Source organism: Lepidochelys kempii, chromosome 25 (genome assembly GCF_965140285.1).
Source record: "Lepidochelys kempii isolate rLepKem1 chromosome 25, rLepKem1.hap1, whole genome shotgun sequence".
Classification (NCBI taxonomy): domain Eukaryota; kingdom Metazoa; phylum Chordata; order Testudines; family Cheloniidae; genus Lepidochelys; species Lepidochelys kempii.
In genome coordinates, this window is record NC_136404.1 from 10,182,057 (window position 1) to 10,209,702 (window position 27,646).

The 27,646-nt window shown below is 44.4% G+C and overlaps 1 protein-coding gene across 2 annotated transcripts in view; it reads left to right on the forward strand.

The window, feature by feature from the left end:
- The window catches only part of MLLT1 (MLLT1 super elongation complex subunit), a 60,126-nt gene that overhangs the window by 7,871 nt on the left and 24,609 nt on the right, over positions 1-27,646 (forward strand). For both annotated transcript variants that reach the window (XM_073323691.2, XM_073323692.2), the window contains exons 3-5: positions 12,664-12,746; positions 23,013-23,156; positions 25,420-25,545. In XM_073323691.2, the coding sequence (XP_073179792.1) occupies positions 12,664-12,746; positions 23,013-23,156; positions 25,420-25,545 (353 nt within the window). The remainder of the gene's footprint in view (positions 1-12,663; positions 12,747-23,012; positions 23,157-25,419; positions 25,546-27,646) is intronic.

Below are 27,646 nucleotides of genomic sequence, written 5' to 3' on the forward strand. Positions count from 1 at the left end.
ATCTTACGAGCACCTCACAAGCCCCAGGTCTGGTGATACTGAAGACAAACAAACTCTAACATGAGACTCTCTCATGGGCACAAAGAGCTGCAGACTGCTCCCAAGTGCAGCTTTTCCTACCTGAGCTGGGCCAGGTTGGATGAGATGTCTCGCATGAATCCTGCTGGACCAGCACACAGGCTTCCCTGGATGGAGGGTGAAGCTCATTGCAAACAGGATTCAGTGATGACTCTGGTACCCATGTGTCTGGAGTGCTCACTGGCATGTGCAACACCTATCCTGCCATTTTCCTCGTGGCTCCTGGAGAAGCTGGCCCTGCAGATGCCACCAGGGCCCTATGGTATCTCCATGGACACACCAAGGACTCCTGGCCGCTTGGAGCCTCTCTTGTCAGCAACAGAGCTGATGCTCCCATACCTGCCATTTCCTCTCCTCTCTGGACCCTTGCTTGTTAGAGATGTCCCCACTCCAGAAGACGAACCTCTTCTGCTGTTGCCGGACAGACCCCTGCCATGCTGCGGCCCTCCTGTGTCACCGATTCCCCCACTGCCAGAACTATCCTTGGAGTCGGAAGAGTTTTCGGAGCCAGAACCCTCATTCTCCCCAACGTCGCGCTGCAGTTCAGACTTGTATCCCTACCAGTGTATGATCCAGCAGCAAGGACCATAACCTACTGCATCCGTGGGACCCTTCCCCTTGGCTGTACCGGGCACCCTCACACCCCTAGCGCCAACAGCATGCACGCTCCCAGGCATCTTACCGTGCCTCCCCTGCTCTTCCACCAGCACCGTTGAGTTCTGAGGAAGAGGCAGACATTGAACTGGAACTGTCTGCTCTGCCGGTCCCAACGGCTGCTTGCTCTTACTGAAGTGCTTATTTCCCTCTCGCTTTCTCTGCCAGACAACAACTGGTAATATCAGGGTAGCAGCAGACCTGGGGATTCCCTTGGAGGAGATTCAGGACAAACAACATCAACTTCTGGACATGCTCCAACCTCAGGCCCTCTAGTTTGGCACTACCTATTGATGAGACCATCTTTCAACCAGTGTGGGCAGTGTGGCAGGCCCTTGCCTCCTGTGCCCCCACACCGAAACAGGCAGAGAGGAGGTATTTTATATCTGCTAAGGGGTTTTCTTTTTTCCCATCCACCCCCCAGCTCTCGTCATCCACACAGCAGCAGAGCACGCATGCCAGCACTGACAGAAGTCGACCCTTCCAGACCAGGCAGCAAAACACACGAAAAGTATATTCTTCAGCAGCACTGCAGTTCCGGATTGCAAACTATCAGGCTGTGATGGCCACGTATGATTTTAATAACTATGTGAGGCTAGTAGAGTGCCGGGAAAAGCTGCCATCACACTAACAGCAGCAGTTTCAGTCGCGGGTAGACTGGGTGCCTAGTGACCACAGTGGGCCTATAGGCAGCTGTGGATGCAGCTGATAAGTCTTCTCGCTCTCTCACAACTGGGGTCGTCATGCAATGACATTCATGGGTCCGGTCATCCGGCTTGCCCAGGGAGGTCCAAAATACAATCGAGGACCTCCCCTTTGATGAGAACAGATTGTTACACGACAGAATGGATGAATCCCTTTATTCGTTGAAGGACTCCAGGGCCACGTTACGGTCCCTTGGTGTGTATGTGTGTTCTGGCGCCATGATGCAGACAACAGAGGCAGCAGTTCTGTCTGTGCCCCCACACTTCCTACTCAGCCTACTATCAGCATCCTCAGGAGGCCCCACATAGGTGGCACCACTCTCAACAACCTCGATTCCCTGCCTCTTCCACAACTGCCTCTGCCACAACCGCCTCCGCGACTTTCTCCCACCAGCAGTCAAAAGCTCAGTTTTGACATGCCGATTGACACCTAAGAACCTCCCCTGACGCCACCCATGGTGCTCCATGTCGTCTTTGGGGGTTGTCTTGCTCTATTTGCATGCAATTGGGGCAAGATCAACATGGACATTTAGGTACTGGAGATCATCCACTATGAATACGCCATAGAATTTCTCTCATCTCTCCTCTGCCCCCCCAGCATCATCTCACTTCCCACCTCCAGGGAGCCATAGAGCATGTCCCACCTCACTACATGGGATGAGGCTCCTACTCACCATACTTCCTCATCCCAAAGAAGAGCAGAGGCACCGTCCCATTCTCGATCTTCGGGTGCTGTACACCTTTATCAGAAAGTCCAGACTGTTCACCCAGCCCACTGCAAATTTCTCCGTTTTTGGGTAGGACACAACCACTACAATTCCGGGTCTTTTCGGCATAGTGGCGGCTCTGCGAGTCTTCACGAAGGTCTTCACTGTGGCAGCAGCACAAATGCATCACCTTGGCTATTTGGTATACCCCTACCAAGACTGACACGACAGTCCGACGTTGTCTCTCTCTCTGTGAACATATGGCAGCCTGCACCTTTGTGACGCTACACATGTCTGCACATGCACTGCCTCCAGATATGGCTCCTCTCTATCTATGAACCATATTGTTCCCCAGATTGTGCTGACCTCTCTCACTTGGTGGACTGATCCTTCCGAGGTCATAGTCGGTACCCCCTTCATCCCTCCCACCCCACAGGCCACCATCACAACAGACGCTCCTCTCGTGGGTTGGGGAGCCCATCTAAACCATCACACAGCCCAGGGAGTGTGAATACTATGGGAAGCCAGGATGCATGTAAACATACTAGAACTGTGGGCAGTCTGTTTTGCATGCCAGGCATTTCTTCCTTTCATCCAGTCCCACCATGTTCAGTTGTTCTCCAACAACAGTGCAGCAGTTGTGTACATCAACAAGTAGGGCAGCGCCAAGGCTCCCTCCCTCTGTTCCAATTCCACCCACCTTTGGAACTGGTGCATCAAGCACCATATGAGGCTCCAAGCCATGTACATCCCAGGCATCCAGAATTCACTAGCCGACACGCTCAGCAGGACTCTCTACCTCAACCACGAGTGGGAGTTGCGCGACGCCACACTCTGGTACCTCTTCGACAAACGGAGCACCCTTCGGTGGGACCTCTTTGCCACTTACGAGAACCAAAAGCTCCCCCTTTATTGTTCTAGGGGAGTAATAGGAGAGGACTCGCAGGGTGACACTATCCTCCTCCCCTGGACAGGTGACCTCTGCTATGCCTCCTCCCACGAGTGATACGCAAGAACCCTTGGGACTGGGTCACTGTGGTATTCGTAGCCCTGTTCTGGCCCTGTCAGTTCTGATGCATGGACCTCCTCAGACTCTCCACCCACACACCGCTCTGCTTCCGAGCCCTCCTGGATCTCCTCACACAAGACTGGGGCCGGAACTGGCCCCCCAATCTGAGCCCTCTTCACCTCATGGCCTGGTGTTTGGATGAGGCTTGAGGGTAGATAGGGCATGCTGCAGCCCAGTGCGACATGTTTTTAACCAGAGCAGAGGGCATCCACCATGGCCTGCTACCGAGCTGAATGGAGATGCTTCACATCATGGGCTCACCACAGTCCCCACCACTGAGTGCAATATCTATACCTATCATCCTCGACGACCTTCTCAATCTCAAAACGTCAGCAGTGCTCAGTGCCTTTCCTCCTCCCATGGATGGCACCGCTCTGTTTACACCCCCAACCACCATCTGTTTCATGAAGGGTTTACTTAATTTAATACCTTCCTGCCAGTAGTCAAACCCACACCCCCATGGGACCTTAACCTTGTTCTCTGTACTCTACATTGAGTGCTGGCAACGTGCTCCCTCTCTCACCTCTCTCTTGGTGGCCATTACCTCAATTAGATCGGTCAGTGAACTGGTGGCTAGGATGGCAGACCCCTCTTACACTGTATTCCACAAGGATAAAGTGTCCTTACGATTACACCCTAAATTTCTCCAGGAAAGTTTTTGGAAAGGGTAGGGGACAATTTCCTCGTGCAAGTGCTGGAGGAAGCAACTAGGGGCAGAGCTCTTCTTGACCTGCTGCTCACAAACCGGGAAGAATTAGTAGGGGAAGCTAAAGTGGATAGGAACCTGGGAGGCAGGGACCATGAGATGGTTGAGTTCAGGATCCTGATACAGGGAAGAAAAGAGAGCAGCAGAATACGGACCCTAGACTTCAGAAAAGCAGACTTTGACTCCCTCAGGGAACTGATGGGCAGGATCCCCTGGGAGAATAACATGAGGGGGAAAGGAGTCTAGGAGAGCTGGCTGTATTTTAAAGAATCCTTATTGAGGTTACAGGGACAAACCATCCCGATGTGTAGAAAGAATAGTAAATATGGCAGGCGACCAGCTTGGCTTAACAGTGAAATCCTTGCTGATCTTGAACACAAAAAAGAAGCTTACAAGAAGTGGAAGATTGGACAAATGACCAGGGAAGAGTATAAAAATATTGCTCGGGGATGCAGGAGTGAAATCATGAAGGCTAAATCACACCTGGAGTTGCAGCTAGCAAGAGATGTTAAGAGTAACAAGAAGGGTTTCTTTAGGTGTGTTAGCAACAAGAAGAAAGTCAAGGAACGTGTGGGCCCCTTACTGAATGAGGGAGGCAACCTAGTGAGAGAGGATGTGGAAAAAGCTAATGTACTCAATGCTTTTTTTGCCTCTGTCTTCACAAACAAGGTCAGCTCCCAGACTACTGCACTGGGCAGCACAGCATGGGGAGGAGGTGACCAGCCCTCTGTGGAGAAAGAAATGGTTTGGGACTATTTAGAAAAGCTGGATGAGCACAAGTCCATGGGGCCGGATGCGCTGCATCCAAGAGTGCTAAAGGAGTTGGCAGATGTGATTGCAGAGCCATTGGCCATTATCTTTGAAAACTCATGGCGATCGGGGGAAGTCCCGGACAACTGGAAAAAGGCTAATGTAGTGCCCATCTTTAAAGAAGGAGGATCCGGGAAACTACAGGTCAGTCAGCCTCACCTCAGTCCCTGGAAAAATCATGGAGCAGGTCCTCAAGGAATCACTTCTGAAGCACTTAGAGGAGAGGAAAATGATCAGGAACAGTCAGCATGGATTCAGCAAGGGCAAGTCATGCCTGACTAATCTAATTGCCTTCTATGACGAGATAACTGGCTCTGTGGATGAAGGGAAAGCAGTGGACGTGTTGTTCCTTGACTTTAGCAAAGCTTTTGACACGGTCTCCCACAGTATTCTTGCCAGCAAGTTAAAGAAGTATGGGCTGGGTGAATGGACTATAAGGTGGATAGAAAGTTGGCTAGATTGTCGGGCTCAACGGGTAGTGATCAATGGCTCCATGTCTAGTTGGCAGCCGGTATCAAGTGGAGTGCCCCAAGGGTTGGTCCTGGGGCCGGTTTTGTTCAATATCTTCATAAATGATCTGGAGGATGGTGTGGATTGCACCTTCAGCAAGTTTGCAGATGACACTAAACTGGGAGGAGAGGTAGATATGCTGGAGGGTAGGGATAGGATACAGAGGGACCTAGACAAATTAGAGGATTGGGCCAAAAGAAGTCTGATGAGGTTCAACAAGGACAAGTGCAGAGACCAGCACTTAGGACGGAAGAATCCCATGCACCACTACAGACTAGGGACCGAATGACTAGGCAGCAGTTCTGCAGAAAAGGACCTAGGGGTTACCGTGGACGAGAAGCTGGATAGGAGTCAACAGTGTGCCCTTGTTGCCAAGAAGGCTAACGGCATTTTGGGCTGTATAAGTAGGGGCATTGCCAGCAGATTGAGGGATGTGGTCATTCCCCTCTATTCAACGTTGGTGAGGCCTCCTCGGGAGTACTGTGGGAGTTTTGGGCCCCACACTACAAGAAGGATGTGGAAAAATTGAAGGGAGTCCAGCGGAGGGCAACAAAAATGATTAGGGGACTGGAACACATGACTTATGAGGAGAGACTGAGGGAACTGGGATTGTTTAGTCTGCGGAAGAGAAGAATGAGGGGGGATTTGATAGTTGCTTTCAACTACCTGAAAGTGGGTTCCAAAGAGGATGGATCTAGACTGTTCTCAGGGGTAGCAGATGACGGAACAAGGAGTCTTAAGTTGCAGTGGGGGAGGTTTAGGTTGGATATTAGGAAAAACTTTTTCACTAGGAGGGTGGTGAAACACTGGAATGCGTTACCTAGGGAGGTGGTAGAAACTCCTTCCTTAGATGTTTTTAAGGTCAGGCTTGACAAAGCCCTGGCTGGGATGATTTAGTTGGGGTTGGTCCTGCTTTGAGCAGGGGGGTTGGACTAGATGACCTCCTGAGGTCCCTTCCGACCCTGAGATTCTTTGATTCTCCCAAAAGTAGTGTCAGAGTTTCACCTACATCGATGCGTCCTCCAACCTGTTTTCTTCCCCAAACCACACGTCTCCTACGCAGACAGGGTCCTGCATTCCCTTGATATCTGCTGTGCACTGGCATTCTGCCTCCACAGAACTCGCTCCTTTTGCACATTGCCAAAACTATTTCTGGCCATTGTGACCGATCCAAGGGCCAAGCGCGCTCCTCCCAGCGTATCTCCAAAGGGATCTCGGCGCATCCACGCGTGCTACACACAATCCAGTGTACCCACTGCCTGATGGAGTCACAGCACACACTACACGAGCACAAGTGCTCCTAGATACAGCAAAGACCATGTGGAAAACTCCTGCCATCATTTTGGCAACTTGTAAATGGGCAATAACATACTATCTCCCCGTGCTCGAGACTCAGAATTTTTGTTTACCCATCCCCACCTAATTCCCTGGTGCTGAATGCCATAAATGAGCAGGGTAGACAACATTACTCTAGGTCTACTCTTTATGACAAGGACCAGAAAAGGTCCTTTTTGAATGGAAGGCCTACTCATCTGCAACCCTCCAGTTTTGAATTGCAAACTATCAGGCGATCATGGCCAGGTATGACTAGATGAATTGCAACAAGTTTGCATCCTTTATTGAGCATCTTCCAGAGGAGCATAGAGAGTGCTTCCAGGCTGTCTTAAGGAGGGTCTTTTATTAGGCAGAACCTCTCTCCGAGCATCTTTGGATGCAGGAGACACTGCTGCTAGATGCATCTCCACAGCAGTTGTCATGTGCAGGGCATTGTGGCTCCAGTTGCCAGGATTTCTGAGAGAGGTTCAGAATATAGTTGAGGCCCTCCTGTTTGATGGTCAGAAACTCTTTTCAGGAGCTATGGACGCATCCCTGCACACCTGAAGGACTTCAGGGCTACATTGAGGTCTTTCAGTATATACAGTCCTGCTAAATGTCCTCTTATTTGTAGATCTCAAACTGCCCAGAGATTGCACCCAGTACAATTCTCTGATTTTTACAGAACCACCGAACATACTAGGAAAAGAGATTCCAGAGCAAAAGAGCTTCCCACCCTCCTTCAGCTCCTACCTAGTTATCATTGAAAGAACAATTTTCACAGGTTGATTGAGAGCTCAACTCTTCCCTCACCTCTAGTTTGCAAGCCGCAACCTTTTGCCTACCTCCCCACTTCTGGAGGCTGCCTTTCCTATTTCCAACAGGCCTGGCAGCATAGTACAACAGATAAGTTGGTCATAGTGGTTATAACCTCGAGCTACACCATCCGCTTCATGTTTCTCTTCAGGGACCCCTTTCATGAGACTATTTTGAGTCAAGAAGTATGCTCCCTCCTTTGTTTAGAAGCCAATGAACCGGTCCCATCCCCTCACAAGTGGAAAGGGTTTTAATCAAAGCATTTTCTTGTGTCAAAGAAGGATGGAGGCTGATATAGATCTAAGACAACTGAACAAATTTATAACGTCTCAAAAGTTCCAGATGGTGACTCTGGCAGCTCTAATCCCTTCTTTAGAGGCAGGAGATCGGTTTTGGCCCTCAGCCTTCAGGACCCCTATTTCTTTATAGTGATACATCCCACCACACAGGAAATACCTGCATTTCACCAGGGGCCAGGATCATTTTCAATAGTGAGTACTTCCCTTCAGCCTCTTTTCAGCCCCAAGGCTGTTCTTGAAGGCTTTAGTGGTAGTGGCTGCTTACCTTCATAAAGAAGTAATTTTAGTCTTCCTGTATCTCAATGCATGGCTCCTCAATGGCTAATGTTATGAAGCAGTACTAACTTCCACTCAGATGGCTCTCCCTCTTCTAGGAGTTGGATCTCCAGTTAAATGTAAAAAAATCCAACTTAGCCCCTGTTCAGAGAATACAATTGATAGGGTGCATATTTGGATTCATTGATAGCCAGGCCTTCCTTCCCACAGACAGATTCATAACTTTATCGAGTCTGGTTGGGACAATTCAAGGAATCCCCCATACTACATTAAAGAACTGTTTGGAACTCTTGGGTCATATGGCAGCTTGCTCCTTTGTGATGGAGCATGCAAGATTATGCCTCTGCTGTTTTCAGGGCTGGTTTAGGGGGACCTATTCCTCAACCAGAGACAGCTTGGACAAACAGGTTACTGTTCTCCTCTAGATGAAGAACTCCCTGGTTGGTGGAAAGATCAATACAATGTATGCACAGGCGTCCATCTATCCACCCAGCTCCAACAATAACAGTGACAACAGATGCATCGCTGTTATTGTGTGGGAAGCACGCGTCAACACACTCACAACTCAGGGCAGATGGTCACCTCAGGAAACTGGTATTCATATCAACTTATTAAAACTCAGGACAGTTAGGAATGCCTGCCTTCAGTTCTTATCCCTCATCAAGGGCAAATCAGTCAGAATCAGGATGGAAGAACAAGGTCCATCTCTCTGTGTGCCAAAGTTATGAAGTTATGGAAATGGTGTATTAGCCCATCAGATTGCTGTTTTACCTTCCTGGAGTTCAGAATGTCACAGCCAATATGCTCAGCAGGTGCTTCTTCCAGGACTATGAATGGGAGCTGGACACTCACATCCTTCATGGGATATTCCAGAGGTGGGGACTTCCACAGGTGCACCTATTCTCCACATCCAGCAACAGGAAGTGCCCATTATTCTGCTTGAGGGGAGGTCTAGATTGCCTTTCTTTTGGGAGACCCTTTCTCCTTCCTTGGACAAATGGGGCTTATTCTACGCATTTCCCTCCAATACCACTAATTCTAAGAGTGATGAACAAGATCAGGCAGGAACAGGCCAGGGTTATCCTTGTGATACTGGCCAGACTGAGGCAAGCTTGGGATCCTTACTTCCTTCACCTGTGTGTCCAACCAGTGCTCAAGCTTCCGACCTTCCCTCATTCCTCTCCCAGGATGCAGGTCGTGTGCTTCACCCCAGCTTAGGGGTCTTCTGTCTCCAAGTATGCTCCTACATGGTTCCCGGGATTAGAGTACTCCTGTCAAACAGATGGACAAGTATTACTAAATGGTAGAAAGAAAAGGAGTACTTGTGGCACCTTAGAGACTAACAAATTTATTTGAGCATAAGTTTTCGTGAGCTACAGCTCACTTCATTGGATGCATTCAGTGGAAAATACAGTGGGGAGATTTATATAGAGAGAGAACATGAAACAATGGGTGTTACCATACACACTGTAATGAGAGTGATCACTTAAGGTGAGCTATTACCAGCAGGAGAGCGGGGGTTGGGGGGGGGGGAGGGAGAGGGGAAACCTTTTGTAGTGTTAATCAAGGTGGGCCATTTCCAGCAGTTGACAAGAGAGTCTGAGGAACGGGGGCGGGGGATAAACATGGGGAAATAGTTTTACTTTGTGTAATGACCCATCCACTCCTAGTTTTTATTCAAGCCTAAGTTAATTGTATCCAGTTTGCAAATTAATTCCAATTCAGCAGTCTCTTGTTGGAGTCAGTTTCTGAAGTTTTTTTGTTGAAGAATTGCAACTTTTAGGTCTGTAATCGAGTGACCAAAGAGATTGAAGTGTTCTCCAATTGGTTTTTGAATGTTATAATTCTTGACTTCTGATTTGTGTCCATTTATTCTTTTACGTAGAGACTGTCCAGTTTGACCAATGTACATGGCAGAGGGGCATTGCTGGTACAGATCACATTGATAGATGCGCAGGTGAAAGAGCCTCAGATAGTGTGGCTGATGTGATTAGGCCCTATGATGGTGTCCCCTGAATAGATATGTGGACACAGTTGGCAACGGGCTTTGTTACAAGGATAGGTTCCTGGGTTAGTGGCTCTGTTGTGTGGTGTGTGGTTGCTGATGAGTATTGGCTTCAGATTGGGGGGCTGTCTGTAACCAAGCACTGGCCTGTCTGCCAAGATCTGAGAGAGTGATGGGTCGTCCTTCAGGATAGGTTGTAGATCCTTGATGTTGCATTGGAGAGGTTTTAGTTGGGGGCTGAAGGTGATGGCTAGTGGCGATCTGTTATTTTAATAAATAATAATATATAATAATATAATAAATCTGTTATTTTCTTTGTTGGGCCTGTCCTGCAGTAGGTGACTTCTGGGTACTCTTCTGGCTCTGTCAATCTGTTTCTTCACTTCAGCAGGTGGGTATTGTAGTTGTAAGAATGCTTGATAGAGATCTTGTAGGCGTTTGTCTCTGTCTGAGGGGTTGGAGCAAATGCGGTTGTGTCGCAGAGCTTGGCTGTAGACAATGGATCGTGTGGTGTGGTCTGGATGAAAGCTGGAGGCATGTAGGTAGGAATAGCGGTCAGTAGGTTTCCGGTATAGGGTGGTGTTTATGTGACCATCGCTTATTAGCACCGTAGTGTCCAGGAAGTGGATCTCTTGTGTGGACTGGTCCAGGCTGAGGTTGATGGTGGAATACCCGCCCCTCGCTGGAAATAGCTCACCTTAAGTGATCACTCTCGTTACAGTGTGTATGGTAACACCCATTGTTTCATGTTCTCTGTGTATATAAATCTCCCCACTGTATTTTCCACTGAATGCATCCGATGAAGTGAGCTGTAGCTCACAAAAGCTTATGCTCAAATAAATTTGTTAGCCTCTAAGGTGCCACAAGTACTCCTTTTCTTTTTGCAAATACAGACTAACACGGCTGCTACTCTGAAACCTGTCATAAATGGTAGAAGGCAGTCAGCTTGAATTACTTACCTTCAGAAATGGAAGAGGTTCAACCACTGGTGTCCACCATGTGCCAGAATCTTCTCTGCTCTCAATTGTCCGCTGGACTTATTTAATAAACCCAGGTTTCAGAGTAGCAGCCATGTTAGTCTGTATTTGTAAAAAGAAAAGGAGTACTTGTGGCACCTTAGAGACAACCAATTTATTTGAGCATAAGCTTTCGTGAGCTACAGCTCACTTCATCGGATGCATGAATCCATGAATCAGTGAATGCATGCATCGGATGTAGCTCACGAAAGCTTATGCTCAAATAAATTGGTTAGTCTCTAAAGTGCCAGAAGTACTCCTTTTCTTTTTAATAAACCCAATTTTTTTAAACTGTATTAAGGTTCAGCTCACCACAATATCAGGATTTTATTCCCGACGAGGAGGGTTTTCTATTTTTACTTCCCCTATGTCATTGAGATTTATTAAGGGTCTGGAAAACCTTTACCCCCAGGGTAAGAATCCTACTCTGACACAGATATGGAGGCCGCATAAGGTTTGATCTGCTCCTTACTTCACTTATCTATGAAGATGGCCTTTCTAGTAGCTATCACGTCAGCCCACAAGGTTGGAGAAATTGGAGCCTTGATGGCAGCAGACCCTTCTTTGATGATATTTTTTTCAAGAACAAGATGACCCATGACTGCACCCAAAGTTCTTACATAAGGTGCTGTCAGATTTCTATTTTAACCACTCTATTTATCCACCAGTATTTTTTTCTAAACCACATCAATCTCAGTGGGAGACTTCCCTTCCCATAGTTGTATGACAGGCATTTGTCTTTTATCTGGATAGGACCAAGCAGTTTTGGAAATCACCTAGACTCTTGTCTGTATCGCAGAAAGATCAAAGAGATCCATGATGTCTTCACAGAGACTGTCAAGCTGAATCTCTGGGTGTATTACTGCTTTCTGTGATGCAGCTGGTGTGTTGCATCCTCAAAGAACTATGGCACACTTTATCAAATCACAGGCATTTTCCATGTTGTTACTCAAAAACATTCCTGTGTCTGAGATATGCAGAGCTCCTACTTGGGCTTCAGTGCTTACCTTTTCTAAATATTATGCCTTAGTCCATGCTGCCAGATCTAGTGAGTCTGTTCTGCTGTACTGTCTTCAGTCTTTTGTACTTAATTCTGAAGCTAGCTTCTCCCTGTGAGGATAGTACTCGGGAGTCAACAGAAGAGGAGAAGCCCTAGGGACACTACTTGAAGAAGAAGAAGAAAAGGTTACTCACTTTGTGCAGTAACTCTGGTTCTTTGAGATGTGTGTCCTTGTGGGTGGTCCACTATCTGCCCTCCTTCCCCTGTGCTTCCGACTGTTCTTCTTGGACGCTCAGCTACAGACGGACGTGACTGTGGTTCCCTCGGGCAGCCCTATATACCTTTGCAGCACAGCATGAGGCTGCGTAGGGTGCATGCGCAGGCAGAACAGACACTACTAATAAAAAAATCTCTGAGGGCTCAAGAGAGCCACTTGCACCTGAAGTGGAGCACCCTTAGAGCGCACATCTCGAAGAACCACAGTTACTGCACAAGGTGACTAACCTTTCATTTTTGAGGGTAGCGGGCAAGCAGTTTTCCTACCCCTAATTAAGCATAGGATCTTATTCTGTGTTTATAAAGGTCAGAGGTTTGCCCTGCATTGTCAGAGGCTCATTTCTCTTCCTTGTAATTGCTCTGATCTTGGATACTGTTACATTATGTCTGAAGCTAATGTTTGTTTTGCTTTTTTCTTCTTAGTGTGCAAGGAGCCTCCTTACAAAGTGGAGGAGTCCGGCTACGCTGGTTTCATTATGCCCATTGAAGTACACTTCAAAAATAAGGTAGAGTCCTATTTGCCTAATTGTTTTGATTGCTTTGAACTGCACCAGACAGTTAAACTGCTTGGCAAAAATGTGCTAAATTATGTGACCATTTTGTGTGGTTTTTATTGCTCTGATAAACAGAAATTGACTCTGATTTTTGGAAGTTATAGCAAGCTTTCTGCCAGACTTTGAAAGGAAACACTCCTGTCTGGTAGAGAGAAAGTTGTAAAGAAAGGTAATATAAGGATAGTGTAGCAAGTTATGGGCTTGTCTAAACACAAGTTTGTATAGTACAGATCCCCAAGTGGGGGTGAAGTTATATTGATATAAAGATGTGTATACCAGAGTAATTTATTTGTCTTGCTGTACAGGAGTAAACTATAAGCTCCTTTTATATTGGTATAATGTCTTCCACACTAAGGATTGTACTGCTATTAAAAAAAATTTTCAAAAAATCACACCCTTAACCTAAATAGTTATACCAGTATTAATATGGTATGTAGACACAAACATAAGACTTGTGTGTCTTGGACATAGTAATTCACAATAGAGACTATAGGTCTGAGTTTGTTCACCCCAAAAGAAAATGCGAAAGACTTTAAATCTTAAGATTCAACGATAACAATGTGAAAGTTAAAATGTAGTATTCGCTGCATACGGTGAAGATAAAGTTTAGTCCTGCCTCAAAAGTCCTATGCCACATGACTTAAAGAAGGTTACGGAGACTAGGGATTTGTCAAACCAACTTTGCACTCGCTGGTTGTATATTCAGTTTCAAATTAACTCTTTGTTATGATCGTTGTGTTGAGCGTTCCCTTCTTTTGGTTACTATACAAAAAATTGGATGTGAACCAGTTGTTTGTTATGTATAATATTGGAATGATCATAGAATATCAGGGTTGGAAGGGACCTCAGGAGGTCATCTAGTCCAACCCCCTGCTCAAAACAGGGCCAATCCTCAATTTTTACCCTGATCCCTAAATGGCCCCCTCAAGGATTGAACTCACAACCCTGGGTTTAGCAGGTCAATGCTCAAACCACTGAGCTATCCCTCCCCCCATAGCTGACATAAACCCAGAAAAGCTAGGAAATGAAACCATTAAGCCACCTAACAGTACATAACCTCTAATTCCTCACCCATGGGTAGATACTTTACCATTACCACAATTACTGTATACCACACACCAATACCGTAACTCTACCTATCTGCCTTCCAGCACCTCCTTTACTGAACACATTAGGCTGTCTCCATCCTTGCCTTCTGCACCTCTCTTCACCACACTACCTCCTCCCAACACTATTAGATGTGAATGTTTGGTGTGTTTGTCTGCTTTCCCTTTGTAGCTTGTGGAGCTCTGACCTTTATTACTGAAGCAGTAATGAGCTGGTGAGCAAGTCCGATAAATTTCTCATGTTTTGCCACAGGGGGAGCACCTCTGACATAGCATTGGAAGCTTTTTTTGCCCAAGATTGTCACTGTTCTGAGGCTGGGACATGGGGGAGTCCAAGGCATGTAAAGGGAAGTGGGGATTGCGGTGCATGGGGCATGAGGGTGGGTGATAGAAGCAGTTTTGGCCAGACCCACAAAAATAATGAGATTTTAAATAGGCAAAGTTTGTGACTTTTCCTTCCGATTTTTTGAAAGCTTTTAGGTGAAAGCCACACCTCCTCCTCCCTTCACTCACTCCAGGTTCAGAATTCACCTTTAAATAACCAAACAAAAAATGTGATCCTCTCCCCTTAGGAGAGTCCCCTCCCAGCTGCCAAATCCTGGTGTGGGTGAACAGTCATTCACTTGCTCTTCACTTCTCTCTCCTATCGCTGTCTTTTCCTCTCTTCCATTTTCCTCCCATTCTTTTGCCCCACTTGCATTCTACCTTATAATCACCTGTCTTTCACATGCCCTCAGTCTCCCATCTCCCCACATTCTCTTTCCTGCACCCACACTCGATTGTCCTTCCTGCCCTCCATATTCTCTTGCTTTCCCTGTCTTCCTTCCCTATTCACATGCTTGTCAGAGTCCGCTCTTTGCCACCTAATGGCATATAGGGCTGCCACCTTCCCTGAATATAGCTTGGTTTCACCCTTTTGGGAAACAATGGGAGGTGGTGGCCATTATTGCAAAAGACTGCTTAAATCTCTTCCTTCACAGATATTAGGGACATGGTGTCCATCTTAACTGATAAAAGCAGGGGGTGCTCTCTTTCCCACTGAGAACAATGGGAGACGGTAGCCATTTTGAGGGTCTTTGCAGAGACGAAAATGCGAAGAGGGGAGGAGGAGAAGACAGGAAAATCCCAAAGATCAGGAAGTGGAGGAGAAACACAAAAGAAGATGAGGAAGGAAAAGAGAAGGCAGGATTACTAGAGTCCCGCAAATCTGCGGATATCTGCTTTATGTCCGTGGACCATGTTTGCAGATCAGATGCAGATACAAATTTTGTACCCACGTCGGGCTCTAAGGATTACTGTTGGCTTATAGGGGAGCATGCTTTCTCACTGAGTGATTGAAAGTGACATTAGTTGTTTGTTCAGTACCTTAAATGTTTGTTACTTAAAGGCTGTATCCTCCCCATGATCTCTGTGCAAACCTACTGATGTTAGCGACAGGTCTGCTATATATTGTGGGCACATATAGTCCTGAATTTATATCACAGTTCATGGGTCATAATTAAATATGGAATTTGGCCCTGACTTCCAAATGAGTTTGATACCCCTGCTTTAGCTCAGTTAGAAGTTTTGGATTTGATACAGGAATCACTTAGTGAAATGCTCTGTAGCCTGTATCTATGCAGGAGGTCAGACTAGATCACACTGGTCCTTTCCGGTCTTAAAATCTCTAAATTTTGACAGTTTTGGCGGATGGTTGAAATGTGTCCGATTGGTGACTGCGGTGTTCGTCAGTTTCGACCCTCATATCCTGTTCCTGTAGGTGAATTGAGATTTACAAAGGGTTTTAGGCCCTGTAACAATACCACTTTTTAATACCTTTTGAAAGGTTGAAGTGTGGGAGGGTGGAAACACACTGGAGAGGCAATGGACTCCTAATCCACGAGGGTAGATCTTTTTCATGGTTTGCTTAAATTAATTTTTAATTCCAAGGTTTTAGTCTTTCCTTTAACTCTTCCACTTTCCCATTTGGTTAGTTTCTGAATTGTTGCTAAAATGGGAAGTATTGTTTGTTGGAGCCAATGTACTCTTTACCTTTTGCGTAATGAAGCATGCTGCCATCTAGTGCTATTGGAGAACCTTACTTTGAGAGTATCTTCAATGAGCTTCATCGGGGACTTCTGCCTGTCAACTCTGTCCTCTGCATTTTCTCACCGCCCAGTTGGAGTTGGGAGAGTCAGCAGCCCCAGCACCGCCATAGCTGGCGCATGTTTGCCTTCTCAGAGAGGCACCAGAAGTAGAGATGGCAGAGTACAGAACAGGTGTTGTTGGGAGCTGTTCTTAACCTCCACCCCATGTGGCCCCGCCTTGACACTGTGTGTTCACCTTCACTATACTGTAATGTGGTTCATCGTGGGTGGGTGAATGCTTTTAAACTCTTGCCCATTTGACTTGGAAAAAGATCCTAATGATCTGAAGGCAAATGATTTGAGTCCTCCACAATGTCAGAGTAGGCCCTGTGGGAAGTAAGACTTTCATACCATAAAGGTGGGGGGGATCCTTTCATTTGCTAATCTAGTGCTGGTGGCCAGCTAGAGCTCCTGCCTCTGGAATCAAGCCTGAAAATAAAATGGAAGGTTCTCAGCAGATTATGTGAAAAGCAGTTTTGTGAAAGTGAAATTGACTAATAGTAACTGCCAATTCATTTGGGACTGTTTGACTGAAAATGTTAGCTCGCCCACTTCTATTTTTAAACCCTTTCTATTTCTTCCTGTAATTGGATCAGTATGAACTGGTTACAGTAAATGCATTGCAATCTTTCTCCTACTCCTTCCCCAGAAATCTGGTGGTATTGAAATTTATCACAGCCTGCTGCTTATTTCCAAATACATATTTCAGAACAGCAACCAGTTAAATCTACAACATAAAATTATAGGTACGGTTTGTGGTTTTCAGCCACTATTATTACATTGTGGACACTGACCAAATGATTATAAACCATTACAACTAAAGAACCAAATACAGTTTCATATTATACCAAGATCAGACAGAAGATATTAATGTGATAGGTATCTAAAACCATTGCATTAGGACCTAAATAAAGTTTACCATCTTCAAACTGCAGTGTTAAAAAGAGAGACGATTTTCAGTATTTACATAATAGAATACATACAGTGAAACTTAGTTTATTCTCCATTACTAAGAAGGGAGATGGGTGGGGAAGGAGAGATACCAATTTGGTTCTTATCAAACATTTTGCTTTTATTTAAAAAATGAGGTTTTTTTACTTTGTCTAATATTTGTTTTGGAAGAAAACTTCTTTTGTATTAGCAAGTCTCCTTCAGGATTTGAGTTAACTGTTTATGGTGATCCAAAAGAGTGTAACTAGGAGAAAAGGGATGGAATGAACAAAGGAAAACTTAGGCTAAATAGCAGGAATCTTCCTGTCAGTGAGATATATTAATTTGTGGAATCGTCTTCCAGGGAAATTGTGGAGAACGCATTTTACCTGAGACACTTAAAACTTTACTGAAGAAAGCATTTTTAAGGTGCTGTATGGGAAAATTCCTACACTGATTGGGGGTGAGAAGGGATAGATTTGACCTCTTTCATCTGTTATTTAATTGTAGCATGCTGAAAAAAACAAGAGTTTAGTTTACTATTTATTTTGTTCATGCTTTAGATCAGCACATTGTGATCTTGCATTTTTCAATAGCATTCCTTACCTGATTCTCAATCAGCCCTGCAACATTTTCTAGTGGGCTGCTGTTGAACAGAGCAATATTTGTACTTCCTCTTAAATTCGTAATTGTTGCTTTGTTTTAGCCATTTTCTTTTTGGATGGACTGGAGTTTGTTCAGTATGTTTCCTCAGCCTAAGTTTTCTGTGTGTCTTGCTGCCTTTCATAGGTCTTCCAGTTTGGTGCTCAAGGATTTATGTGGTGCCTCTTTACGTGCAATTCTGTATGTTACGCATCACTGTCACTCTGGCTGGCAGAGCAGTGTTGTCAAATGTGGTTGCAGATTGGTTAGGACATATCTTAAGCTTTGCAGTAGGCTGTTCCTGGTCTATTTATTTAATGGTGTGTCAGGATTGAGGGATTGTTGTCCATGTGGAGTGGACAGAACCTCAGTTTCCAAAGCCTCTAATTGAAAAGATCCATACAAGATTAACAGCATGAAGGGCTGAGTTAATCCTTGGACTTGAATTTGAGTTCTAGCAAGTTTTAGCATTGCAGAGACACTGTTGAAACATCCCCACTAACTGTCTTCTTGGAGAGGTAGGAGATCTGTCCCTTTAAGAAGGGACTTGAACTCTGCAAACGTTTTGCCTTTCCCCTTATGCATCTGTTTGTCACTTCTTAGAAATTAATCTTGCCACATATCTATTTGAATGTGCCTAGTTGGCTCTTCCTTTCTTGGCATACTTATCAGCATCAGAGGTTGGGCTCTATATAGTGGGATCATTTGAGCCTACAACAGTTACCAGCCCTTATCTCAGCAACTCAAGTAAATAACAGTGCTGAGTCCTCATGTCACGTGTATATGAGGCCTGGGAGAAGAGCAACTGTGCATGCAGCTGTGCACCTAAGGCAGTTTCGGAAAGGAAGAATGGAAAACCTAGTTTCTTATTTAGAATGGCTTTGAAGTCTGGCCTTGTAGATGTACTGGGACTTTCACTTTAGAGTTGGAGGGTGAGTAGCCTGTAATAAATCATATTGTGGAGGTGCTCCTGGGCTTTCCTAGGTGTGTGTTTGGAGAGTCCTAGGGGAGAAACTGGATGATCTTAACCTTCTGGGACCCACAGGGTTCTAAGCTCTAGTGGTCAGTGAACCCAGCACTGAAGAAACACATACTTGCTAGCAGCTCTCTGGTTTAAGGCTGCTTGCAGTCATTTCTCTGGTATGATACCTTTTTTTATTTAAAAATGCTTGTTTTCTAGAGTTGAAAACCTGTGTGAAATGGAGCGTATTTAATGCTTCTCTGACTACTAAATGGATTATTCTCCCATACAGGGCTGTTTGCATCTAGAGAAGAGAGGACAGGTGATCTTATGGGTAAAGCACTTGACTGGGACTCAGGAGATTGGGGTTCAATTCCCAGCTCTGCCACAGTCTCTGACTTTGGGCAAATCACTTAATTCCTCTGTCTCAATTCCCCATCTGTAAAATGTGGCGATTCATCATAGAGTTGTTAGAATAAATACATGGGAAACCCTCAGTTACTTTGAGGACCATATAAGTATCTAGATACATGAGATGAAAGGGAATGATCTCTTCTGCTTCTGTACATGTAAATCTATTTTGAAAACAGTATAGCTGTGCTTCCTCATTTGCCTACTATTACAGGATAATGGTCTTTAGATAAAGCTTGCTTTTGCTAGTTATGTCCTCGAGCCATTGACTCCATGTGGCAAACCTTGAAAAGTCTTTTAGAAACAATTCTATGTACGTCACACTTTCTGGGGCTCTCTTCATCTATTTAAGTTATATGAGGCAATTGCATATGTTTGCAATCTTTTGTTCCAGAATTAATTACTTTTTCTGTATATTTTGCACCTGAGATTGTTACCTCAGCCTTCAGGATACCCTCCATAGCAGCTATAGATTCCCAACAAGTGGAGAGAAGAAAGTGCAGAGGTCTTTAAATTCTCTGTTCATGAAAATGTCCTTTTTGACAAACTGAGAATGAAATTAAACTGTGTCATCCTTACTAAATATATTTTTTTCCACTTTCCTGTGAGGTACCAGTGGCTCTTTAACATAGCACTGAGAAACTGGATTCTCCAAAACTTACCTTAGGGGTTCCTTGGATTTTAAAGACCCTGTCTTCATCTGTGTAATTTGTATGTTCACACTGTGTTTACCTGAGAGCCCCAAAACCTTTGTGCTATAGCACAATCACTTGCACATTAGTCTTCTTCTGGCCTGGGAAGCTAGAGACTAAAAACTTGACTCCCAAGCTCTCTCATAGGTACTACTTCTGATGAAAGGCCAGCTGTGGTCACAGATGTTTGTTTTAAGGTTAACAGTGGCTTAGCTCTTAAGGGGAGTCGCATTTATTTATATATATATATATATATATATATATATATATATATAAAAAAAAATATTACGTGCACACACTAGTATCTCCATGGCAAACTTCCAGAATCTGTGTGGTCTGAGAATTGCCAGCTCTTCATTAGATCTGCTGAAAATAGGTTGACTTGGGCTAGAAGCCCAAGGCTTCTGTTCTTGTATAACAGCTGCACTAGACTGGTAAATGAAATTGCAGGAAGTGATCTGTAGTAAGTAAGACTGTTGTGAAGTTGCTGAATGTTATGGACTGAATGCGACATGCATGGAATGCATGCATGCAAGTATGGGATCTTCTGAAAGGCCCCACATAGCTTCAGAAGGGTCCCCTTTGCTATGCTCAGTAGCATTTCTTGAAGCATTGCTTTCTGGGATGATCCTAGGAAATGGAGTATCAATATACAGGGTGATGGACAAGTGTGTACAATGATCTGAAGCACATGAGGGGAAATGGATTGGTGCTGTCCTGATGTGGACAAGAATGCATCTGAAGAAGCTTATGCCCAAATAAATCTGTTAGTCTTTAAGGTGCCACCAGACTCCTCTTTGTTTTTGAAGAATGCTTTGGTAGCTATAGGACAATCCCTATGACATACTCACTAATGAAATCTGGCATAATAGAAATGCAGCTTCCATCCATACCAAGCCTTATCTTGTGACCAAACAGTTCATTGTTACATAGGAGAAGATCAGGAAGTTTCCTAAGGTCAGGAACATCAGAGGGTGTCTGCGTGGCCTCCAGGAGTGTCGGGTGTGACGCTATAGCTGAGTCACTGGCAAATGTCACCCTCTGGCCATGTTCAGCAGCATTCATTTTGAAGGGATCTCTGAAAGGGATTTGAGTAGTAAGAGCTTATCAGGGTGGTGTTGACTGTAGTACCTAAACAAAGGGGTAGGGTAAAACAAAAGGACTAGGGAGAAGAGGACCCAAGCTTGACTGTCTAGGGAGCCAAAATCTCCCTTCCCTCTCCTTAAAATAGAAACAGAATGTTGGTCTGAAGCAGGCTTCTGTGCTCCCTGTGTTTGTAAGAAAGAAGGCAATACTGGTTCACCCTGGTCCTTGAGGCTTTTCCCTGTTGTAATATAAAGGACATGTCTAATTTCAGTGGTGTCATGAGGACACGTGGGCTGCAAATCCCCAGAGGAGAAAAGCACTTGAAATTATAGTATTAAAGGTGATACATAGCCTTAAATAGGCAACTAGAGGAAGGTTTCTCTTCCTAGAGACCATTATCCATGCAATTTGCCAACTAAAACTGTTCTTTCACTTATTACCACAGACTGGGCTGCAAATTGGGCCGGATGGGCATTCCATTTTATTTTTCTAGTGAAATCTGTTATTGTACACCTCCCTAATAGCGCTGTGTGCTACGTTAAGGATCATCATCTGAGTTAACAGAACTTCCTCGCAACCTCACTCAGGGCTGTGAAACATTTCACTCCTTGTGTGATGTAGTTAGGCCAACCTAACCCCCACTGTAGATGCAGCTATGTTGACATAAGACGGAGAAGTGCATTAACTGCATTGACAGAAAAACCCTTTCTGTTACTGTAGTGATGTCTATGCTACAGCGGCATATCTGCAGCACTGCATCTGTTCCCAGCAGTGATTGTATTGTAGACATACCCTTACGCTTATCTGTGTGTGTAAGGTGATAGATACTCCTGCAGCAAGCAGAGTCCTTCCATTAGCAGTAGAACTAGACACTGCACTGACAGAGACTGATAAAGCATCACAATGGCTGAGAATTCCCCTCTCACTAATGGCTGCACTTACGTTAGTAGCAGCCAAAAAACTAGCAGCCAGTGGTACGTGAAAGGGACACAGTCGGCATAAAACTCATATTTAAAACCCTTATTTCTGTTACTAGCCTCACCTTGGATTACTAACTCAGTTTTAAACACGTGGTTTGTTTTACACCACTTACGTTGTTTATTTTCTCCAATTGCCTTATGGCTGGATGACAGAAAGAAACTAATCCGTTTCACTGATGTACGTCTTCATTTTCTGGTTCTCCTGACCTAGTACAAGGAATCAATTGCAGGAGACAGGGTTTTGTGGGTTTTTTTGTGTTTTTTTTTCATAGCACTGAAGACCAACAATATTCATATTATCTTTTGTAAAACCTTTAATATAAACCTGGGAACTAAAACTAGTAAATGTCTGTCCATTTGCTAACCTAGTATTATCGATTCTCCTAGTTTCTTGATATACGAGGATAGGTGACTGAGGCGATGTCACTCCTACTTTTTCTGAAGAAGATTAAGGAATTGTGTTACCCGTGTGGAAAGAGTTCCAGCAGTGCTCTGCCCCATACTGTCTGTCCCATACAACAAATGCATGAGAACTCTCTTCACTGATGCAGCAAGTGGAACAGAATCAGTTGGCCACAAATAGGAAACCCAGTCTGAACTTGTACACAAATGCCAAACTTCATCAGATAAAGATGGCTCATTTACAGTGCTTGGAAAGCTGAAAGGACTAGGGCATTTGCTCCTTCATCAGCTTCCACCCAACTCATTCAGTTTTTATTTCAAAAGGGATTTTGCATATCTAGCACTCCTTCCCTCACAGTGGCTAATCTTTCTAGAACCCGCATCCCTTTGGAGTGCAGGAGTTGTCCTTTCCCTAAATAATAAAGCAAAATATGTTTCTAATGGGTGGTAACTATAGTTCCATTATTCTCCAAAGAGGCTGAATAGATAGATTGTATGTTTGCACTAAAGAGTGGAATGGATAAAATTTGTACCTTCTTTCTTGGACCTTGGATGCCTAACAAAGACCAGCATCCCTATAAACAATCGGTTTTGGCAGGTGTCAGTCAATATCCTTATCTATAGATTGTCACTCTAGGGAAAATTCATGTCTGAGTTTTTTGGTGTGAGTTTTTTGGCAACTGCAATCATTGCAGGCATTTTAGAAAATGAGATATTTGTACCTAGATTTTGAAAACTCTGTGATTCCCAAGATGAAAAACTGTTATGAATGTGACATTCATTCAAGAGTTAGTTCAGCATTCCTAGGACTGACCATTTGAAACCTCTGACCTAGCACACTTGCCAAAACACTTCATGAGTCTTCTGCTTTCTTGGTTTTAGGAGGAACCGAAGAAAGTTTGCTTCACATATGACCTTTTCCTGAATCTGGAAGGAAACCCACCTGTGAACCATCTTCGCTGTGAGAAACTGACATTCAACAACCCCACCAAGGACTTCAGACGCAAACTGATTAAAGCTGGAGGGGTGAGTGCCGAAAGAACCAGGGATGCGAAGAGACTTTTAGTGAAAAGGTGTAGCCAACTAATTCTATTCTGGGGGTTCTTTCTGTACTTGAGACCCAGCTGTTTTCTGAATAACTTAACTATTTAGATACCCTTATTATAAACAATCTCAACTGAACACTTGCTGCATTTGTCTTGGGGCAGATTCAGGTTCTGGTGACTTAATTGAAATGCTAGCAGCTGCAAGATGTTCTTGTGTGGATCACTTGATGCATTTGTATTTTCAGTGTAAATTTGTCTGCACACTGTGCCAAGGCCATAAACTTGTGGCTGCAGGCACCAGTCTGTGGATGGTGACTTTTTTTGTCCATCTGGCTGTTTTCAGATTGTGTGAGCTCCTTTTGTGAACTGGTTGGTGTCAATAACTTCCTCCAAATGTTCTAATATACAGAAGGAGACTCAAGAAAAAAGATATCCTAGTGTCCCTATTCCTCTTTCCCACAAGCAGGCTTAATAGTTGGCACTTCTGGCCAGTAAGTGTCCCCTAATCCTGGCATCCGCTGCCTATCGCATAGGAAGCAGAACCAGGGAGAAGTTCTGGGTGCCAGATTATTTAAAGCAGGCTAAGAGGAGAACACGCCTCTGCATGTGAGAAAACATTCTTTCTCTGCATATGCTGGTGGGGGCCACCAGTTGCAGAGGAGAGAGGAACCATTTCATCATGTCTGCTTTTTTAAAGCTGGTATGTCTGTCGAGAGGTTAGAAACACAAACTTGGAGAAATAGAGAATTAGAATGAAAGGGAAAGAGAAGAAGGAAATGGAGAGACACGACATGCCAGGAGAAGCAGAAAATGAAGGAAACTGAGTTAAAGGAGAACAGGAAATATGGGGGATCAAGATTGTGTGATGGAGAATGGAGGCAAATAATGGTAAAAAGAAGTAAATAGTAAAAGTAAAGTTATGGAGAAAAGCCTAGACAGACCCTTGAAAAGCTGCAATAATGAAGACTTGGGCAGCCACAGTGGGTAAGTTACTGGTTTTGTGGAAATTGGTACTGAGGAATCATTCACTGAATATTGCCAAATAGTTGTATAAGGTCTAAGCAAATTACCTTGACCCACATTCCCTGTGAGATCTGGCAAATTCGCAGTTGGGGTTCTAATATTTTGACAGTAAGTCTTTCCCTGAGTCTTTTTTCAGCTGAGGTTGTAATGTGACAGGGTTTTAGGGCACACCTGACACATGACTCCATTCCAGTCAAGCACCTTACTATTCCAGGTATTCCTAAATTAATCTGAAAAAAAGTTGTCTACCTAAAACCATCTTTCTGGCCTGGGATGGTAGAAATAGTCTTGTTCCATGAAGAAGTTTGTAAGCAGAAGATCTCAGAAGTGGAACTATTAATTTATTTGACTAAATTCTAAGTCAGTCTATCCAGAACTTCCCTACAAGTCCCACATCCTCCTGCAATGAGGATGAAGAGGAAGAGGCTTATTTCAGCCATACAATGGTGCTGAGCACTGTTTGCTTTTTGACACTTTTTAGGATTTTACTCATGCATTTTTCTTGCACGTCTCTAGGATCATCAGATATTGGAGTAACATCATATTTGGACCGTTATTTAGAAACTGGGTGGATCAACTGAGAGTCACGTCTGATATGACACATCAAAAATCTTATTGGTCCCATAGCTCATTGGCAAAAAATGTGGAAGACATTTCTTTCAGTCCCAAATTCTCAGGGGAATTACTTTAGCTACATTGAGAGGAGCCTAGAGACATTCTGGCCTCTCATGGCTATCCATGTGTGTTTCTGATGTTGCCAATAAATGTTTTTCATGGAGGTTTTTTGGCTGAAAGAATCCAACTATCTCATATTCTGTGAAATCTTGCTCTCCCTGGCCCCCAGTTTGCCTCCAAACTGTTTAGGGCATAAGAGAGGCTGGTGCATTTTACTCTGTGTCTCCAGCCTCTCTTGATCATAGCCACAGTTATGCATCCTACTTGTACACAGGGTGCTGAAGTTCCCCTTGGTGGAAATGAAACTTGTCATTGCATCTTGGCTCCCAAACTCATCTCTCTGAATGGTCTCTATTTAGACATTTGTCATTGGAGCTGGGAATCTTAACTGGAATTATTCAGGAGATATCTTACATCTTTAAAGGGAAAAAAGACCTAAATAATAGTAGCTAGAAATGATCAAAAGTCACTTGCTGAAGAGTAATCATGTTAAAATAGTCAACATTTCTCCTTACTTGTATATCATTTCTCCTCTTTATTACTAGGTGATGGTAATGCCAGAAGGAGCAGAAACAGTGTCCAGGCCAAGTCCTGACTACCCTATGTTACCCACAATACCACTCTCTGCCTTCTCTGATCCCAAGAAGACCAAACCATCCCATGGGTCAAAGGTCAGTGAGGCATGCTGCATTTATTTTGGAGCATTGGAGTACAGGGCTCTGTTGCTGGAAATGCACCCCAAAATTAAGTTTCCTCTGTAGTAACTAATTCTGGTTACTTACTCTGAGCATCTGGGATTTCTTCTTCCTTAGACTCTAGTTAGTGACCCAAGCAATTTGCGTTGTATTTGCTCTGTAGGATTCCCTTCCAAGCAACAGCACTGCGATTTCCTCAGCTTTTAATGGAGGAGGCGCAGCACTTGGTAACCATTGTTGTCATCCTCTGTATCTGACACGTTAAGAACCCTTTAAATGCCTCCGAGGAGCCTAGGTTTCCTTTCTAGTAGCTCATGCACACAGGCTATTATTTAGTCCCTACCTAGTGTAGTGACAAGTGCTTTGGAAATTCATAGATGAACATGTCCCTAGTGGAGTCCCATTGAGCCCACTGCTCCTGTTTCTCTCTATCTCAAGTCCAGAAGGCCTTTAGAATTCTTGTGACTTCCTGGCCCCTCTGAAGAGATTTTAAATAATTAAAGCCGACAGGATTTGTGAATATTTGTGAGCTAAGCCTACATGCTCAACTGCTAGAGCTGATATCTTTAACTGAGTCTAGTAAAGCTTTCTTTTTAAGTCATTTCCAGTTGTTATAACTTGTTTCCATATCACTGGATGTAGAGTAATTGAATGCAGCTTTTGCCCCCTGTCTCATGTAATAGCTGTGGTCAGAGTCCCTGAGGAATTCAACCTCCCAGCAGGAAGGAGAGGTTGACTAGAGAATCAAAACTTACTCTAGCAGTGTGAATGCTTGGGATGGCCATGTAAAGAGCACAAGATGTGCTGGACCTGATCAAGCCAGTAGTTTGAAGATTTTGATATCCTGCCTGTAGCAATAGCTAGTTCCCAGAGGCTCCAGAAGAAGGTGAAATTCACCTTCAGCCTCCACCAGCCTAATGCAGCTGACCTTGTGTAGGTTTTTGTACATAGCAAGGGCAATTCTCGCATGATCCCCACAGGCAATGTGCCTTGAAGCAGATTACATGTATTCTGTCGGTTTGCATAGCTACAAAAATTAATGGCCAAACAAAATGCTCAAATGACCTGAAGAAGAGCTCTGTCTAAGCTCGGAAGCTTGTCTCTTTCATCAACAGAAGTTGGTCCAATAAAAGCTATTACCTCATCCACCGTGTCTCTCTAATGACCAATGAGTTCAGTCCTACTATACGTTTTCTCCATTCTTCTAAAGTTATTGTATTTTGGCTGTGTCTTGATTCTTATGGGATGCAACAGGGAAAAATTACTTTGAATCATGTATTGCTTGTCTAATAGTGGCTGATTTGATTTTTGGACAGGTATTCGATAGAAAATGCTGAATCAGGAAGAAAGACTATGGCCAGGTCTACACTAGCAAGTTTACAGTGGTGCAGATGTCCCGATACAGCTGTGCCGCTGTAAGATTGCTCGTATAGCCACTCTATGCCGATGGGAGAGAGCTCTCCCATCGACCTAATAAAACCACCTAAATGAGCCACGGTAGCTATGGCAGCAGGAGAGTGTCTTCCGCTGACATAGTGCTGTGCACGCGAGCACTTATGCTAGCAAAACTTATGTCGCTCAGGTAGGTGGTGTTTTTTTTTCACGCCCCGAGTGACATAAGTTTTGCCAACAATAAGGGGTAATGTAGACCTGGCCTAAATTAGAGATGCTTTCTCAACTGTCTCATTCCGTACAGACCCTCTCTCTCCTGCTTCCATGATGGCAGAGCAGCATGTGTGCACTAACTGGGGCCAGCCATCCAAAAATGGCAAAGGCAAATGGCTCCTCATTATGCATTTCTATCCCCTGAGATAGGCAGGTGCCTACTGAGGTGTGTTTTTGTACTGCTTGTTAAGCTAAAGATGTGCTGTGGCAGGAAGCCTTGGCTGTGATACAAGTGTCAGAGACCTCAATCATTTTCCTAAGATCCAACATAGTATTAGTTTAATGCTTGATAGGTAAAGCATTTTTGGAGGGGGATGGGTGTGATCACAGCTTACTCTGGCAGAGTAAAAGATCTAATAATTCTCCTCCATTGAATTGTTTTGTTCCTAAAATGTGTCTGTTTTTAAAAGGA